At 56.4% G+C, this 19539-nt stretch overlaps 1 protein-coding gene across 3 annotated transcripts in view; it reads right to left on the bottom strand.

The window, feature by feature from the left end:
* Window positions 1-6077: 6077 nt before the first annotated feature.
* Window positions 6078-19539, bottom strand: part of LRRC7 (leucine rich repeat containing 7) — a 134183-nt gene continuing 120721 nt past the window's right edge. For 2 of the 3 annotated variants that reach the window (XM_071565464.1, XM_071565461.1), the window contains 5 exons: window positions 17774-17893; window positions 14402-14620; window positions 13215-13307; window positions 10234-10308; window positions 6078-6850 (listed from right to left, as the gene is read on the bottom strand). In XM_071565464.1, the coding sequence (XP_071421565.1) occupies window positions 6743-6850; window positions 10234-10308; window positions 13215-13307; window positions 14402-14620; window positions 17774-17893 (615 nt within the window). In that variant the 3' untranslated portion in view covers window positions 6078-6742. Of the gene's footprint in view, window positions 6851-10232; window positions 10309-13214; window positions 13308-14401; window positions 14621-17773; window positions 17894-19539 lie in introns of those variants that run through there. The other variant, XM_071565462.1, reaches the window with a different exon arrangement.

Genomic DNA, 19539 nt, shown 5'->3' with positions numbered 1-19539 from the left:
CCCAATCCCAGTGGGATGGGGAACAAGTCCCCCTTCCCCTCCCAAACCTCCCAGTCCCAGTGGGATGGGGGACAAGTCCCTTTTCCTCCCTCCCAAACCTCCCAGTCCCAGGGGATGGGGGACAAGTCCCTTTTCCTCCCTCCCAAACCTCCCAGTCCCAGTGGGATGGGGGACAAGTCCCTTTTCCTCCCTCCCAAAATGTCCCAATCCCAGTGGGATGAGGAACAAGTCCCCTTTTTTTCCCTTCCAAACCTCCCAATCCCAGTGGGATGAGGAACAAGTCCCCCTTTTTTCCCTCCCAATCCCAGTGGGATGAGGAACAAGTCCCCCTTTTTTCCCTCCCAATCCCAGTGGGATGAGGAACAAGACCCCCTTCCCCTCCCAAACCTCCCAGTCCCAGTGGGATGGGGGAACAAGTCCCCTTTTTTTCCCTCCCAATCCCAGTGGGATGGGGGACAAGTCCCCTTTTTTTCCCTCTCAAACCTCCCAGTCCCAGTGGGATGGGGACAAGTCCCCTTTTTCCCCTCCCAAACTTCCCAATCTCAGTGGGATGGGGGAACAAGTCCCCCTTTTCCTCCCTTCCAAACCTCCCAGTCCCAGTGGGATGGGGGACAAGTCCCTTTTTCTCCCTCCCAAAATGTCCCAGTCCCAGTGGGATGGGGAACAAGTCCCTTTTCCTCCCTCCCAAACCTCCCAGTCCCAGTGGGATGGGGGACAAGTCCCTTTTCCTCCCTCCCAAACCTCCTAATCCCAGTGGAATGAGGAACAAGTCCCCTTTTTTCCCTCCCAAACCTCCCATCCTTCCCCACAGCAAAATAACGAGGCGAAGGAGTTACAATAAGGTGACGTTTTTATTATTTATACAATAAAGAGACTTTTGAATGTTATTCAAAACACTTTTTTTTTTGGAAATACTGAAAAAGTCGGGTACACCAAAGCCGAAAATGGCTCTGCTAGTCCTGCCCAGCGGCGTTCAGTCCCTGGGCTCCCTGGGGGCAGAGCAGCTGCCGGTGCAGCAGCAGCACACGCGGGGCAGGGCACGGGACGGGCACCTGCCTGTGCCCAGGGACCAGAGGGCATTGCACTCAATCAGTAGGTTTAAAATAGAATTCTTGAAGTACCTTTTTGCACAGAAAATGAAGCAGCTTTCAAGTTCCGTAAGTCTTTATACTGCAAAAACCATGAAGTACATTCACAATCTATGTTAATAAAGTAGTAAATATTTCCTCATTCAGCTTTATTTACAGGAATGCTGGAGTCCAACTGAAATTACAGTCATCTGGAATATAGCAATCTTTGAACACATACAAAAATGACCATTTCTGTATAGAATTTAAGCTCAAAATCACAATTATCTCAAAATATTAATTACAATACAGCCATCTCCATCATAATTAAACATGTCTTTTATAAAATGGTAAAATCTTTAATAAAGGAAGCTGTTGGTTCTGAACTGGATACAGTACTCACAGGTAGAAAACCCAAGTGATGAGCGAGTGCCCTGCCCGGGGAGGGGACACGAGGGGACACGGGGGGGACACGGGGGGACAGGAGCCACCGAGGCAGCGCCCAGGGCCAGGCCAGGGGCCCCCACCATGCAATGGTGGCATCCAGTCACTTCCACAGGGTCGGGGGCAATGCCAGGAAGGGCATTGGCCAAAAGCTTTGGGGGCTTTTTGTGTTTCAACTCCATGACTGGCAAACGGTGCCCTTTGGAATCGGGTTGGTGGTGGCCCCGTGGGCTCCTGGGTGGCCCTGTGGGCTCCTGGGTGGCCCCGTGGGCTCCCAGGTGGCCCTGGCAGCCCTGTGGGCTCCTGGTGGCCCTGGTGGCCCCATAGGCTTCTGGTGGCCCTGGTGGCCCCGTGGGCTCCTTGGAGGCCCTGGTGGCCCTGTGGGCTCCTGGTGGCCCCGTGGGCTCCTGGGTGGCCCTGTGGGCTCCTTGATGGCCCTGGCAGCCCTGTGGGCTCCTGGGTGGCCCTGGCAGCCCTGTGGGCTCCTTGGAGGCCCTGGTGGCCCCATGGGCTTCTGGTGGCCCTGGTGGCCCTGTGGGCTCCTTGGTGGCCCCGTGGGCTCCTGGATGGCCCCAGTGCCACAGCCTCGTTCCCACAGCACCCCCAGGGGATCCGTATCCCATCAAAGCACTGCCCAGAAAGTTGTATGGGCACAGCCCCAGGGAATGCCCCTGCTCTGCCCCTGGCACTGAGGGAGGAGGGAGTGGGGCTGGACGGCCTTGTGCGCTTCCAAAGGGAATTGTGGAGCTGGGAAGGGATGGGAAGGGGCTGTGCCAGCTGTGGGCAGGGAGCTCAGACTGCAGGGAGAATTCCCAACTGCATTTGGGAATTCCAACTGGGAAATCCCACGCGTTCACAGAATCCCAGGACACTTGGGGGTTGGAAGGAACCTCTGGAGCTCTCCCAGTCCAAGAGCCCTGCCCAGGCAGGGTCACCTGGAGTGGGGACACAGGAACGTGCCCAGGTGGGTCTGGAATGTCTCCAGAGGGGAGGACTCCACGTTCTCCCTGGGCAGCTGTTCCAGGCTCTGCCACCTCCATGGAAAGAAGCTCTGCCTCATGTTGAGGTGGAACTTACTGTGTTTTAGTTTGTGGCCAAATCCTGCCAAGGTGGGTGGTGACTGCACAGCCCTGTCCCCCCTGTGCCAGTGTGTGACCCGTGGCCAGCCCTGCCCCTTGGCCAGGCCTGCCTGGGTGGGGGCACAGAGCCCCCGTGCCCTGAGCTGGGTGGGCAGCACAGCCCTGGCTCCAGCCCTTCCTGCCCCAGAGAATTCCCAGGAATAACCCCCTGATCCCCCCAGACCTCCACACACCCAGCTCTGACACCTGGGCCTGGCTCAGCTGATCCACATGTCTGGCTTTGTAACTTAGTCCTGGCTTTGCATTCCCTGTTGCAAATCTCCCTCTCAGACATACACATGCCTAAATAATTAAGCATCTTCTGATTGCATAAGGTAATTAATCTGTATTACAGCAGAGAGGTCTCACAGAATCCCAGACTGGTTTGGGTTGGGAGTGACCCCAAAGCCCACCCAGTGCCACCCCTGCCATGGGCAGGGACACCTCCCACCAGCCCAGGGTGCTCCAAGCCCTGTCCAGACACTCCCAGGGCTGGGGCAGCCACAGCTGCTCTGGGCACCTGTGCCAGGGCCTGCCCACCCTCCCAGCCAGCAATTCCTTCCCGCTATCCCGCCTATCCCTGCCCTCTGGCAGTGGGAAGCCATTCCCTGTGTCCTGTCCCTCCATGTCCCCAGTCCCTCCCCAGCTCTCCTGGAGCCCCTTTAGGCCCTGGAAGGGGCTTTAGCAAAGCAACATCTTTACACTCCAAGTGCTCCCTCACAGCAGCAAACCAACCTCCTGGACATTCCATGCCCTAATTTTCCTTGGATTTCCTTCCCCTGCTCACAGCTGCTCCATTCACTCCCAGTGCTGTCCTGCCTGGCCCCTGCTGGCACCCCCTGTGCCCTCCCCAGGGGCTGGCACTGCCACCACACAGGGGTGGACGTGGATGGGTTAAAAATGTCTTTGAAAGCAAAGTTTGAAGCGTTATCTGGTCACTGTTGGAACAACTGGCCCATCACTCTCCTGTTTGTCACCACCCAGGTCAGAGCTGGCACTGGGCACAGGGAGGGCCTGGAGGCTTCCTGGGCTCTGGGATGAGCTTTTTCCTCAAAACATTTTAAAAAAGCATTTTAGAAGCAATTTTTGCATTTTTCCCTCTCTCCCCCCTGGCCCTGGGCACGACCCCCGTGCAGGGGGACCCCTTGGCCCCCGGACTCTGTGCCCCCACTGCTGGCACAGGGGCCAGGGCAGAGCTGCCAAGGGTCCCACAGCCAGAGGGGGAAGCTTTGGGAATTCCTGGAGGCTCCTGGAGGCAGCAAAGTGGAATATCCCCAACTGCTCTGTGGGCTGTGGGAGTTTCTGGTGGGAAGGAGCCTGGGCACGGCTGATCCCAGTGCCAGCTGTGCCCCAGCCCATTCCCAGGGCAATGGGATCCCCTGCCAACACCTGGAGGGAGTTTCCCTGGGTTTGCCCATCCCGCTGTCAGGTACACCAGCAGCTGCCAGGGCTCTGCTGGGAGCAGCACCAGGATGGCACCCGAGGGGTTGGCACACCGTGCCCTGGGCTGGGAATGCTCCTCCCAGGCTGGCTCAGTGCCACCTGCTGTCCCCACTGCCCCCGGGGTGCCCTCAGTCCTGCCCCACGCCCTGCAGGGACTCCTCACAACTCAGGAACCACGGGAAGCCTCCCCGGGGCAGGGGGGACACACAGAATGCCAAGGGGTGGGCACAGGGAAGGGCCTGAGCTGCAAATCAGAGCTGCAAACGGAAGAGGTGAAAGAAGAAAATCAGCAGCAACAAAAAAAAAAAAGGTTTTACTGCCACCAGCACAACGTCCTCCATCCCGGAGCCAAACCTGCCTGTCCTGGCGCCCTCCCGCAGTGGGCACGTGGAACCCGTGGGGCCAAGGGGCCATCCCGGGGCAGGGACACATTCCAGGGGGAGGGAACCATCCCAGGGGAGGGAACCATTCCAGGGGAGGGAACCATTCCAGAGGGAGTGAGTTAACCATTCCAGAGAGAGGGAACCATCCCAGAGGGAGTGAGTTAACCATTCCAGAGGGAGTGAGTTAACCATTCCAGAGAGAGGGAACCATCCCAGGGGAGGGAACCATCCAAGGGGGTTAACCATTCCAGAGGGAGTGAGTTAACCATTCCAGAGAGAGGGAACCATCCCAGGGGAGGGAACCATTCCAGAGGGAGTGAGTTAACCATTCCAGAGAGAGGGAACCATCCCAGAGGGAGTCGGTCAACCCATTCCAGAGGGAGTGAGTTAACCATTCCAGAGAGAGGGAACCATCCCAGGGGAGGGAACCATTCCAGAGGGAGTGAGTTAACCATTCCAAAGAGAGGGAACCATCCCAGGGGAGGGAACCATTCCAGAGGGAGTGAGTTAACCATTCCAGAGAGAGGGAACCATTCCAGAGGGAGTGAGTTAACCATTCCAGAGGGAGTGAGTTAACCATTCCAGAGAGAGGGAACCATTCCAGAGGGAGGGAACCATTCCATAGGGAGTGAGTTAACCATTCCAGAGAGAGGGAACCATTCCAGAGAGAGGGAACCATCCCAGAGGGAGTCAGTCAACCCATTCCAGAGGGAGTGAGTTAACCATTCCAGAAGGAGGGAACCATCCCAGAGGGAGTTAAAAATTCCAGAGGGAGGGAACCCCTCCCTGGGGAGGGAACCATTCCAGAGGGAGTTAGTTAACCATTCCAGAAGGAGGGAACCATTCCAGAGGGAGTTAACTATTCCAGAGGGAGAGAACCCCTCCTGGGGGAGGGAACCATTCCAGAGGGAGTTAATCCATTCCAAAGGGAGTTAACCCATCCCAGAGGAAGTTTTAACCCATTCCAAAGGAATTTAACCCACCCCAAAGGAAGTTTTAACCCACTCCAAAGGAAGGCAACTATCCAAATTCCAAACTATCCCTTTGAAATGAGTTAACCATTCCAAAGGGAGTCAACCATTCCAAAGGGAGTAGAGTTGGACTCGATGATCCTTGTGAGTCCTTCCAACTCAGAATAGTCTGTGATTCTGTGAGTCAACCATTCCAAAGGGAGTTAACCCATTCCAAAGGGAGTTAACCCTTCCCAAAGGAAGTTTTAAGCCATTCCAAGGGAAGTTTTAACCCTTCCCAAAGGAAGTTTTAACTCATCCCAAAGGAAGTTTTAACCCATCCCAAGGGAAGTTTTAATCCATCCCAAAGGAAGTTTTAATCCATTCCAAAGGAAGTTTTAACCCTTTCCAAGGAAGGTTTTAACCCTTCCCAAAGGAGGTTTTAACCCATCCCACAGGAGGTTTTAACCCATCCCAAAGGAAGTTTTAATCCATTCCAAGGGAAGTTTTAACCCTTCCCAAAGGAGGTTTTAACCCTTCCCAAAGGAAGTTTTAGCCCATCCCAAAGGAAGTTTTTAACCCATCCCACAAGAGGTTTTAACCCATCCCACAGGAGGTTTTAACCCATCCCAAAGGAGGTTTTAACCCTTCCCAAGGAAGTTTTAACCCTTCCCAAGGAAGTTCCTCCTTTCCCATGCCACTGTTGTCCCCAGGTCCCAGAGTTCCCACTGCTGAGGTCTCACCCTGTATCTGAATGGATCCTGATCCCTATGGAGCCAACTACACACACGGCATATGTACAGGTATTTTCATAAGGCATAGAATATCTTTGCATTGAAAATAAATGAACATTATTAAATTTAATTTAATATATACTTTCTTTGAGGTGTTTATGAAAATATTTTTTTCTCTATACTTTCGTATGCGACATGATAGAAACCCCTCATGGGAAGTACAGGTTAGTACAGTTCATCTTTATAAAGGCATTTACAACTTTGAGGCAGTGTTTCTGATGGACAGCAGAACTCCTACAGGATTGGGATGTGCTTCTGTGTTCTGAAATCATAGGAAATCCACTTTAAGAAGTAACTTGATTAAAAAAACGCACCAATGCACAGCCAGAGGCTGACAGGTAAGACCAATACGGAGCCACAGGAACAAGAGAGTCAGAGAGTTAATATATTTTTTCCCAATGATTGGTACTAACATAGAGTATCATACATTTGGCACTACTGTTTGCCATTGGTCCAGCAATTGGCAAAAAATTGGTTTCCTATGTATAAATCTGTTTGAACATTAGATCTGGCTAGACATATTTACTATTTATAAAAAAATATTTAGACAGTAAGCTCACGTTGAATAACAAGGTCTACTGTGTTCTGGAAACTCTTCAGCAGGAGCACGGCCTTCTCGTGTTCCATGTGCACAAAGCTGTGCCCATTGGCCTGCCAAGGGAACAGGGACAAGCTGGTCAGTGCCCTCAGCCTGGGGGACAAGGGGACAAACAGGGACAGTGCCCTCATCCTGGGGGGCAAAGGGACAAACAGGGTCAGTGCCCTCATCCTGGGGGGCAAAGGGAAACAGGGACAAGCTGGTCAGTGCCCTCATCCTGGGGGGCAAAGGGAAAACAGGGTCAGTGCCCTCATCCTGGGGGCAAAGGGACAAACAGGGTCAGTGCCCTCATCCTGGGGGGCAAAGGGAAACAGGGACAAGCTGGTCAGTGCCCTCATCCTGGGGGCAAAGGGACAAACAGGGTCAGTGCCCTCATCCTGGGGGGCAAAGGGAAACAGGGACAAGCTGGTCAGTGCCCTCATCCTGGGGGCAAAGGGAAACAGGGACAAGCTGGTCAGTGCCCTCATCCTGGGGGCAAAGGGAAAACAGGGTCAGTGCCCTCATCCTGGGGGCAAAGGGACAAACAGGGTCAGTGCCCTCATCCTGGGGGCAAAGGGACAAACAGGGTCAGTGCCCTCATCCTGGGGGGCAAAGGGACAAACAGGGACAGTGCCCTCATCCTGGGGGCAAAGGGACAAACAGGGTCAGTGCCCTCATCCTGGGGGGCAAAGGGACAAACAGGGTCAGTGCCCTCATCCTGGGGGGCAAAGGGACAAACAGGGTCAGTGCCCTCATCCTGGGGGCAAAGGGACAAACAGGGTCAGTGCCCTCATCCTGGGGGCAAAGGGACAAACAGGGTCAGTGCCCTCATCCTGGGGGCAAAGGGACAAACAGGGACAAGCTGGTCAGTGCCCTCATCCTGGGGGCAAAGGGAAAACAGGGTCAGTGCCCTCACCCTGGGGGCAAAGGGACAAACAGGGACAAGCTGGTCAGTGCCCTCATCCTGGGGGGCAAAGGGACAAAGAGGGACAAGCTGGTCAGTGCCCTCATCCTGGGGGCAAAGGGACAAACAGAGTCAGTGCCCTCATCCTGGGGGGCAAAGGGACAAACAGGGAAAACACAGGGACAAGCTGGTCAGTGCCCTCACCCTGGGGGGCAAAGGGGCACAGGGACATGGAGAGTCACAATAATGAGCACAGGAGGGCCCCACAGCACTGGGCACAAGTTTCTCTCTGCTGGCATCAAGCAGGGGCTGCACTGGATGATTCAGGCAATAATTTAATTCCCCCTGAACTGGCCCTGTGACTCTGGGATAGTTTGTGTGTTTTCTGAAGGAGCTCTGGGATGGAGGGTTTGCATCTTCCAGGTGCTGTGCAGGATGCACAGGCAGGGTGGGCTCCACTGGGGCACAGACACACAGAGGGAAACATTTATAAGCTGCTCTTTGAATGGAATCTCTCCAGAACTTGTCTGTTCTGACACTATTTCAAGGAGGTGCCCCCTGAGCCTCCTTTTCTCCAGGCTGAGCCCCCCCAGCTCCCTCAGCCCCTCCTGCTGCTCCAGCCCCTTCCCAGCTTCCTCAGCCCCTCCTGCTGCTCCAGCCCCTTCCCAGCTCCCTCAGCCCCTTCCCAGCTCCCTCAGCCCCTCCTGCTGCTCCAGCCCCTTCCCAGCTCCCCCAGCCCCTCCTGCTGCTCCAGCCCCTTCCCAGCTCCCTCAGCCCCTCCTGCTGCTCCAGCCCCTTCCCAGCTCCCTCAGCCCCTCCTGCTGCTCCAGCCCCTTCCCAGCTCCCTCAGCCCCTCCTGCTGCTCCAGCCCCTTCCCAGCTCCGTTCCCTGCCCTGCACACCCTCCAGCCCCTCAGTGTCTGTCTGTCCTGAGGGGTCAGAGCTGCCCCCAGGGCTGGAGGTGCCCCAGCAGTGCCAGCACAGGGTCAGTCCCTGCCCTGGGGCTGTGCCCACACTTTTTGGCACAAAGCAGGTGCCACTGGTCCTCTTGGCCACCTGGGCAAAAAGTGCTGTGAGCAAAGGGGCTCTAAATCAGCACTGGAGCCCCCCAGTAACAGAGCTGGGCTCAGCCCCTGGTGCCCCCCTGGGTGCCCAGCCCAGCTGTAAAGCAGAATTACAGCCCCCCAATAACACAGCTGGGCTCACATCCTGCTGCCCCCTGTGCCCTGGTGCCCCCCAGTGCCCAGCCAGCTGTAACTCAGCATTACAGCCCCCCATAGCAGAGCTGTGCCCAGCCCTGGTGCTCCCCATGCCCAGCCCTGCTCTAATTACAGCCCAAACAGCAGAGATGTGCGAGCCCTGCTGTACCCCATGCCCAGCTGTGATTCCAGCCCCAGCCCCAGTGCTACCATGTCCAGCCCTGGTGCCCCCCAGCCCCAGCCCCAGTGCTCCTATGCCCAGCCCCAGTGATCCCCATGCCCAGCCCTGGTGCCCCCGTGCCCAGCCTTGGTGCCCCCATGCCCAGCCCTGGTGCCCCCCATGCCCAGCTGTAATTCCAGCCCCAGCCCCTGTGCCCCCGTGCCCAGCCCTGGTGCCCCTGTGCCCAGTCCCGGTGCCCCCCGTGCCCAGCCCTGGTGCCCCATGCCCAGCCCCGGTGCCCCTGTGCCCAGTCCCGGTGCCTCCGTGCCCAGCTGTGATTCCAGCCCCAGCCACGGTGCCCCCCATGCCCAGCCCCGGTGCCCCCCATGCCCAGCCCTGGTGTCTCCATGCCCAGCCCCGGTGCCCCCCATGCCCAGCCCCGGTGCCTCCATGCCCAGTCCCGGTGCCCCCGTGCCCAGCTGTGATTCCAGCCCCAGCCCCGGTGCCCCCCATGCCCAGCCCCGGTGGCCCCCGTGCCCAGCCCCGGTGCCCCCCATGCCCAGCCCCGGTGCCCCGTGCCCCACCCCGGTGCCCCCGTGCCCAGCCCCGGTGCCCCCCATGCCCAGCCCTGGTGCCCCATGCCCAGCCCCGTGCCCCCGTGCCCAGCCCCGGTGCCCCCATGCCCAGCCCCGGTGCCTCCATGCCCAGCCCCGGTGTCTCCATGCCCAGCCCCGTGCCCCTGTGCCCAGCCCGGTGCCCCCATGCCCAGCCCCGGTGCCCCCATGCCCAGCCCCGGTGCCTCCATGCCCCACCCCGGTGCCCCGTACCCAGCCCCGTGCCCCCGTGCCCAGCCCCGGTGCCTCCATGCCCCACCCCGGTGCCCCGTACCCAGCCCCGTGCCCCCGTGCCCAGCCCCGGTGCCTCCATGCCCAGCCCCGTGCCCCCGTGCCCAGCCCCGGTGCCCCCCATGCCCCACCCCAGTGCCCCCCATGCCCCACCCCGGTGCCCCCATGCCCAGCCCCGGTGCCCCCCATGCCCAGCCCCGGTGCCTCCATGCCCCACCCCGGTGCCCCCGTGCCCCACCCCGGTGTCCCCGTGCCCAGCCCCGGTGCCTCCATGCCCAGCCCCGTGCCCCCGTGCCCAGCCCCGTGCCCCCGTGCCCAGCCCCGTGCCCCCGTGCCCAGCCCAGCCGTACCTGCAGGATCTTGTCCCCAGGCTGCAGCAGGCTGGCAGCAGGGCCGTCAGGCTGAACCCTAGTAACAAAGATACCCTATAAGTCAAAGCAACACAGGTTAGGATGCCAGCTGTGACACCTCGTGCCCAGCACAGGGGCTCCCTCCCCGGGGCTCCAGGGCCTTGGGCTGGGCACCCACCTCTGCTGGGATCTGCTGGGAACCAAACCCTGCCTTGGCCTTGGAGCCCCTTCAGCTGCTCAGCGCCCCAAAGGGGGGACTGGGGGTCATTTGTCACAGACTGCACAGCACAAAATAATGCCCAGCATGGATGGAACAACAGGGGGATGAGGAGGGCAAGGAAAATGCAGCAAACACTGATGGGTTGGAACAATCTGTGCAGCAATCTGGGCCCCTCAGTGCCAGGGGCTGTGGGCAGACACTCCATGTCTGGGCAGTGCCAGGCTTGGCAAGGGGAAGTTATTAACAATAAAGGGCAGTTCTGCATCTGCTTCCAGAATGTCAGTGCAGTGTGTTAATAAAAGCCCCAGTCAAAGGCTGGTGGCAGCTGATGGGCACAATGAGCTCTGTGCCACACACCAGCCTCAGTCTGTGCTGTGCCCTCCCTGCTCCAAGGGGAAGGAATCCAGGGCTCAATGTGACAATTCCCACTGATCCCAGGGACACCAGGGAGATAAATCCCTGCTCAGCACCACCATTCTGTGCAGCCTGAGGGAGGTCCCAGCCCTGCCCAGCACCACCATCCTGTGCAGCCTGAGGGAGGTCCCAGCCCTGCTCAGCACCACCATCCTGTGCAGCCTGAGGGAGGTCCCAGCCCCGCTCAGCACCACCATCCTGTGCAGCCTGAGGGAGGTCCCAGCCCCGCTCAGCACCACCATCCTGTGCAGCCTGAGGGAGGTCCCAGCCCCGCTCAGCACCACCATCCTGTGCAGCCTGAGGGAGGTCCCAGCCCCGCTCAGCACCACCATCCTGTGCAGTCCTGAGGGAGGTCCCAGCCCCGCTCAGCACCACCATCCTGTGCAGCCTGAGGGAGGTCCCAGCCCCGCTCAGCACCACCATCCTGTGCAGCCCTGAGGGAGGTCCCAGCCCCGCTCAGCACCACCATCATGTGCAGCCCTGAGGGAGGTCCCAGCCCCGCTCAGCACCACCATCCTGTGCAGCCCTGAGGGAGGTCCCAGCCCCGCTCAGCACCACCATCCTGTGCAGCCTGAGGGAGGTCCCAGCCCTGCTCAGCACCACCATCCTGTGCAGCCTGAGGGAGGTCCCAGCCCTGCTCAGCACCACCATCCTGTGCAGCCCTGAGGGAGGTCCCAGCCCTGCTCAGCACCACCATCCTGTGCAGCCTGAGGGAGGTCCCAGCCCTGCCCAGCATTCCCAGCACAACCCCCTGGGCTGCTCCAGCCCAGCCCTGTGCCAGGAGCCTGGGCAGGAACCAGCTGTTCCCAAGGAACGGTGCCCTCTCCAGGGCCCCCCTGCCCTCTCACCCAGGGACAGCAGCACCTCACTGAAAATGTGGTGACATCGCCATGGGAAGTGATGGCTGAGAAGAACGACACATAAAACCCCTTTAATTATTAATCCCTCCAAGGGATCCCCCTCCCTCCACTCCCTGAGCTGCATTCCTGGGGTTGGGAAAGGCAGTTCTGTCTCCAGCTGTTCCTGCCCTGCTCCAGACACAGCCAGGGTGGGACAGGGACCCACCTCAGCCAAGGGACAGCCAGGAAAGTGCAGCTCAATCCTCCCATCCCACCCTAAACTGTGCAAAACAAGGCCATGATGTTACAAAGTGCAATTCTGAGTCACCAACAGTGAGTGAAGTTTAAAGGGTTATAGTCAAAATTCCTGGGGTTTATGTACATTACATGGAACTGCCCTGGAAGTTCAAAGCAGGGACTATCAATGAGAAAACTGAATTCCAGAATCCCAGAGTGGACCTTTCAGCCCATCCTGTGCCACCCCTGCCATGGGCAGCGACACTTCCCAGAGACCAGGAATTCAGACTGTGGCAGGTTGGGATTTCCAAGCCTATTTTACATTCCCAGTCAGTTTTCTGTTGTAATTCAGAGTGGTGGGAAATTATATCTTTAATTTGCAGGCAGATCTCAAAGTTTTGAAAAGAGATGAAAAGACAGTTTTGATTTTATCGTTTCCCAAACATTCTCCATATTTATGGAACTTCTGAGTGTCTCTGCAAACTGAATCCAGACTTCCCAAAGAATATCAGCTCCAGGAATGTGTTCATTGAATGAGAGGTGCCCAAAGTGCTCATTTCCCAAGAACCTCCAGTCGGTTTTATGGCACCAAACAGACAAATTCACAGGTCTGAGAGTCTTTCCCTAATTCCACGGCCCCAGGAGTTGGGAGGCACCAGACGCTGGAGTTTTTCCAGGCTTCCTTTTACCACAAAGAGATTTATCTCAGACTTGCAATTCCCAGAGTGAATCCTGAGTGTCCCTGGGCACCCTGGACCCCAGGGGGACATCCTGAATTCCCAGGACAGAAGACACTGGGGCCATGTGGTCTGTAAGGATCCAGTGAGCTCCAGTTCACAGGCCAGGCTGGATTTACTGGCACAGCAGCTGCAAACTCTGGCACAGCAGCTGCTGGTACTGCTGGGTCAGTGTTGCCTCTAATTAATTTAGTTAAAGTTTAAATCAGGGGCAAAAGTGCCTCTTAAAATAAATAGTGGGAGAGATAATTCTCCAGAAAACAGCCTGATAAATTATCTTATACATGGAATATGGGGCAGACACTCACGGGAGTGATGTTTGATTCCCTCATCTTCTTTAACAGGGAAAAAAAGCAAACCCCTTTACTAAAAACAACAAAAAAGTGGCAAGTACAGGGAAAAACCTTTCAATAATCACAACAGAAGGGCATAAACTTCTCAGTCATGTTCCCCGTTCTCCACAAACATCTCCCTCAGGTTCTCCACATCTCCACTCTAAAATAAGGACCAGGTAGGGAGAAATTCCCAACTTACCTTATCAGAAGGTTTGAATGGATTTCCTTGGCCACTGATTCCACCACTGATACTGAACCCCAGGCCAGGATTCTTCTCTATCCTCACACAAAACTGGGTTAGAAAGACAGGGCAAGGTAAGTGGCTGCCAACCCTGAACCTTCCTAAGCCCCAGCACCTTCTTCCCACTCACTCCCTTCCCCAGCAGTGGGTGGGCTGAGCCCTGCTCTGCACACCATGGGAAAACCAGGGGAATATTGCTATGGACTGGAAGCTCTGGCATGATTTTAGCACACAGTGATACCATAACATTCCCTGCAGCTCACAGACTTTTGCATGGATTATAAAAGTTGCTTTTCAAGGAAGAAAAAAACCTTTAGACTCATGAGATGTTCACACTGGCCAAAATTTTCACTTAAACATTGGGATAAATCTGTCGGTGAGGCTTAATCTGGGCAATTCCATTTTTCCAGGAGAAGCCCAACTAGAACTCCCCCAGTCCAATCAGAGCTCCCCAAATCCAGTCAGAGGTCTCCCAGTCTAGCCAGAGCTCCTCCAGTCCATCCAGACCTCCCTCAGTCCATCCAGACTCCTCCAGTCTAGCCAGAGCTCCTCCAGTCCAGCCAGACCTCCCTCAGTCCATCCAGACTCCTCCAGTCCAGCCAGAGCTCCTCCAGTCCAGCCAGACCTCCCTCAGTCCATTCAGACTCCTCCAGTCCAGCTGGAGCTCCCCCAGTCCATCCAGAGCTCCTCAGCCCATCCAGCGCTCCCCCAGTCCAACCAGAGCTCTCCCAGTCCATCCAGACTCCCCCAGTCCACCCAGACCTCCCCCAGTCCACCCAGACCTTCCCCAGTCCAGCCAGACCTCCCCCAGTCCAGCCAGATTCCTGCACTCCAGCTGGAGCTCCCCCAGTCCATCCAGAGCTCCTCAGCTCATCCAGAGCTCCCCCAGTCCATCCAGAGCTCCTCAGCTCATCCAGCGCTCCCCCAGTCCAACCAGAGCTCTCCCAGTCCATCCAGACTCCCCCAGTCCAGCCAGACCTTCCCCAGTCCAACCAGTGCTCCTCAGCTCCTCCAGACTTCCCCAGTCCACCCAGAGCTCCCCCAGTCCACCCAGAGCCCCCAGTCCAGCTGCCCCACCCCTGCCCAGGGCTCCCTTGCCCCATGGGCACCTCAGAGCCCGTCTGTGCCCGGAGCTGCCCCCTCACCTGCTCGGGGTAGGCGTCGGAGCTGCGCTGGCCCTTGGTCTGGATGAGGCAGCGCCCGCTCTGCGGTGCCCGGGCAGTCTGTGCCACGGGAATCTGGATGGGCAGCGGCGCCTGGTACTGCTGGATGGTGACCTTGTTCATGCCGCCCTCGTAGGGCTGCTCCCGGCTGCGGTGCTGCAGGCTCTGCGAGCCCATCAGCGTCTGGATGTGGCTGCCAGGCTGTGGGCAACGCAGTGTTAGCACAGGGAGGGGTGGGGAGAGGGCACAGCCTGGCACAGCCCAGCCTGGCACAGCCTGGCACAGCCCAGCCTGGCACAGCACAGCCTGGCACAGCACAGCCCAGCCCAGCCCGGCCTGGCACAGCCCAGGCTGGCACAGCCCAGACTGGCACAGCCCAGCTCAGCCCAGCCCAGCCCAGCCCAGCCTGGCACAGCCCGGCCCGGCACAGCCCAGCCCGGCACAGCCCAGCCCGGCCCAGCCCAGCCCAGCCCAGCCTGGCACAGCCCAGCCCGGCACAGCCCAGCCCGGCACAGCCTGGCACAGCCCAGACTGGCACAGCACAGCCCAGCCCAGCCCAGCCCAGCCTGGCACAGCCCAGCCTGGCACAGCCCAGCCCAGCCTGGCACAGCCCAGCCCGGCACAGCCCAGCCCAACCCAGCCTGGCACAGCCCAGCCTGGCACAGCCCAGCCCAGCCCTGGGGCCCAGCTGGGCACAGCAGCATTGGAGGTTGGGGGGCATCAGCCACTGGATGAACAGAGGGTGTTGTCTCCCCATGTCACACCCACGCTGCTGCTCAGGGTGTTTGTGAGGTGGGAACATTCAACAAACCAAGGGAGGGTGGCTCGTTCTTCACTGCTTTGTGAACTGAAAACACTTAATACATCAGAGCAGGCTGAGTAACTTATCACAGGCCACTCTGAAGGTACTGGAGTGTTTGGGTTTCCTGAGGATAATTTGGACTATGACACCAACACAGACTCTGGCCAGGGTCCAGCTCTGGGTATGGAAAGCACCAGCAGTTCCATCCTATGCCTTGTCCTACGACCAGATGTGGCTTTGACCAACTGAACCACCCAAAGTGCTGTGATAACATCTCTGTGGCAACACCTGCTGCAGCACGAGTGAAATGGGGCATTTACAGCAACTTGGCCCTCTCCCATTCCAGCCCAGGAAGGAGGGCTCTGCCTTGTGGACACAACACCAAAGGTCGTCTTCCAGGAAGCCAAAATACTGCAGGCTTTCAATAGGCTCTTAATAAAGCCTTGAATGGTTCAGTTGGGAGAGTAAAACATCCCCCTTTGCCATAGGAGTAATAGCCCATAAATTATGGAAGGATCACAGAAATGGTCATACTGGAGCTAAAAATGGGCATTTAATCTGCATTATGAGCAGCAGGAAGGATGGAAATAACAACCCCCAGCCCGGGCCATGGAGTGGTGATGCCTGTGCTGCATTCCCAGCTCCCTGACACACACACACAGGAGCTCCTGTGGGGTGGTTTGGAACACCAAAGGATGAGTGTCTGTATCATCTCTACAGACACCGCTCCATGGCTGCACTCGTTGATCCCGGAGGTCTATTCCAACCTAAACCATCCCACCATTCTTGCTCAGCCTGAGTACTCAGCCTGTCCATCCCTCACACTCCTTCCCCTCGGGAGCACAATTCCCAACTCTGCTTCCCACGATTTCCCAGGCACAGCTCTCCCACACAGAGGTTCTGCTCCTTAGTGGAAACCCACAACATGTTACAATTTATATTTATGTCCGTTAATTGTTTGCTTCTTTGAACTTCAGCTCCACAGAAGACTTTCTGAATGACTTCAGAGAGTTGCTGGACTTTAATCCCCAAATGCTGGGAAAGCAAACACTGGAGGTGCCTTTGCATGGAGAGAGGAGTGTTGTCACAGCAGCACATTGCAGAGCAGAGTGAGCAGCTCTCAGAATTCATTGTCTCAACAGACCTGGAGCAGATCACATCCCTCCTGTTGGTGCATTCCCTCCATGGCTCTGGTGCACGGGGATAAGCTGCTCCTCGTGGAAAAGGGATTTTTCCTTCTGCAGGAAGGTCTCTGTTATGCAGCTGCTTCCCCAGTTCCATCTGTATTCTCTGCTTCACAGCCAGCACTAAACCTCATTATTTTCAGCTCGGTGTCCAATATTTACAGTGCAGGGGCAGGAGCTGAGAGTGGCTGTGAGGGTGGATCCACTGAGGGAGGCAGTGTTGGTGCTCATCCCATGGGAGCAGCCAGGCACTGGAATATTGGGAGCAAGAGAGAACTGCAGTTTCCTTTATTCTGGTCCTGTTGGTGCTGTGCTGATGGGGAACTGTCCCAGCACTGACTGCACTGATGGTGCACAAATGCAGGACAGGGACATGTCCAGCTGGGAAGGGACCGACACAGGTTTTATCCCAAATGCCAGTGAAGACAAGAATGACTCTTCTTACAGTTCTCATCCTCATTTCTTGCATATCAGAGGATTAATAAATTGGCTGTCTGAGCCAACTCCACCACACGCTGTCAGGGCACCCTCCTCTTCCTCCTCCTCCTCCTCACCCTCCTGGCACTGGGAGGTGCCACTTTCCTCTCCCATCTTCCAGCAATCCTCCTGCACACGTGGCCCTCTGACTGCACTTATCTGTGAAGCCACGGGTTGCTGCTTCTGCCACTGCCTTGGATCAAAGCTGGGAAGGCAGCAGGAGGTCCTTCCTCATCAGCAGAGGGCTGATCACATAGCAGGTATCAGTGTGCCCTCCAGGACCCTCCCCTGGTGTTGTTCAGGCCCAGGACTCCAGGGCAGGAGGAGCTGGGGGGCCCTCCATGAGCTGATCCCTGCATTGTCCAGCCCAGGTGCAGCTCCACCTCCCAGTGCTGACCCCAGCCAGGTGGGGCTGCAGGAGCCTCCATTCTGCAGCTGTGTGAGGAGAGCAGCCAAAGCCAGCAGTGCTGGGTGGCTGAGCCAGGCTGGGGCTGGAGGAGCAGCCTCTGTTTGCACAGCACCAGCCCAGCTCCGAGCACTGGAATTCCATCTCCACCACCAGGTACTGGGAATCACACCCATTCCTGGCATGTTCACCAGCAAAGGCTGTGCCTGTGCAGAGCTGGGCTGGAACAGCCCAACATTTCTGTTAGTTATGGTTGTCGCTGAAATGAAACACCTGAGGGGACTCTGCAGGCCAAGGGGCAGGAGCCTGCCCAGCCCTCGGTGCCCACTGCCCACACCGAGATGGACCCCCTGGCACAAACACCCAAACCCACGCCCTGAATGCCCAACAATTACTGCTTTAAGCCTCGAAACAGAGCCAGGCATGTCCTCAGGCACCTGCTCTCCCCTTGGAGGGGTGCTGGGGGCTGCAGGCCCCCCCCTTACCTTCTTGGTGACGGTGTCGGGGGGCACGTCCCGGCGCCCCAGCGGGTACGGGTTCCAGGGGCTGCCCACGGGCACCTCGTCCTGCCCGTTGTCCAGGAGGCTGCTCTGCTGCGACGGCGTCTGTTGCACAAACGTAGGGCAGCCTTTAGTCACCACACCCCCTGGCTCCAGCTCAGCACCACCCCAGCCACACCAGCTGCCCCTCCAGTGCCCAGCAGGGCACCCCCACGTGGCTGGGCACCCCTGCCAGCAGCAGGGCTCGAGAGGCACAGCAGAGACACAACGAGAATAATGAATGGTGAGAGCCAAGAGACACCAATTTGGTTGCAATTCCCCATTCCAATGTACACTCTGCCACAAAGAGTGACTGGGAACTTTCTTGCTGCTCATTGGAGCAGCAAAACCCTTTTTAATGAAGTGTTTGCCACTGAGATGAACGAGATGTTTGTAATTTCTGCAGAAAACATTCCCTGATGGCAAAGGTCAGGCTGGGACTCCTTGTGCCCCACTCTGGGATCTGATTGTGGCTCCAAGACCTCTCCAGGCTGGGCCTGGGTTCTGTTCAGCCAACAGAACAATAATTGTACAATTATTATATGTACAATATTATTATATGTACAATTATTATATGTACAATTATTATATGTACAATTATTATATGTACAATTATTGTGTGTACAATATTAACCTGTAATTAAATGTTTTGCTGAATATAAATGACCATAACACACATTTAAGGTTTCCCAAATGTTACTGCCTTTTCTCTCCTGATATAAGTATTTATTTCTTGTCACTTTTCCCTCTGGTTATTTCCCTCCTGTTTTCAGGACTTTGGAGGGTTTTGTGCTTTTTTGTCCCATCCTGATCTTCTGTCATCTGCTATTTCTTTACCATCACTGGAAATTTTCCTAACATGGGATCAGACTTTCCAAAATTCCAACATTGTGCTACCACTGAGAGCACCTGAGAGCTTATTCAGTTCTGATTAATGATACTTTGCAAAGGAACAAAAATACTGATTTTTCCCCTCTGTCATTCAATTAAGTTCTCCAGCTAAAATGCAATAAACCCAGGATATACTTCTTTAGATGGCTGAAGAATAAACTGAATTTGTTTTGAAATCTGGGAACTTGTCAGAAACTATTTTTAACTTAAGTTTAGAAGTAAATAGAAGAAAATTGTGATTTAAATCTCACATCTCAGTGGTTAAATAAAAAATAATCAGCCCTGGCTATTTAAAATGAACAAAACTTCCATTAAAATTCTTTCATTGTTCAAGCCTTCCAGAAAAATCATGAAAGTTGGGATTTGGCTTCTATTAAAGCCCACTAGAAAAACATTTCCCCTGTTAAAAGCCCAAGACCTCCCTGTGGAGGTTTCTTTACACCCATTAAAACGGAAGAACGAGCCCCCCCTTCCAGAGCTCTCCTGGAATCCTCTCACATCCTGAGGGATCAAATCCTGGAGCTCTCTGGGTGCCCTTCCCGTGCAGAGCAGGGGTGGGGAGGCCCCTTCCAAAGGGAACCTCTGCTTTATTCCCAAGGGAAAGTGGCAACAGACCCTGCTGGGAATGGATTCCACCAAACCAGCAACAGTTAAACCACCTGGGAGACGGATCCCAGAAAGGGAAAGGGTTCTGCTGGGAAGTGCTGGGCTGTTTCCCCTCTGACTGATCCGCAGAGGGGAGTTGGCACTGAGAGGGCAAAAGGAAAAGTACAGAGGGGGTTTTGTGCCTTCTCAACACATAAGCAGGAAAGCCCAGAGGG

This window comes from Pithys albifrons, chromosome 10 (assembly GCF_047495875.1).
Source record: "Pithys albifrons albifrons isolate INPA30051 chromosome 10, PitAlb_v1, whole genome shotgun sequence".
Lineage (NCBI taxonomy): Eukaryota > Metazoa > Chordata > Aves > Passeriformes > Thamnophilidae > Pithys > Pithys albifrons.
The sequence above is the reverse complement of the archived record's forward strand: the minus strand, read 5'-3'. Positions and strand labels throughout refer to the sequence as shown.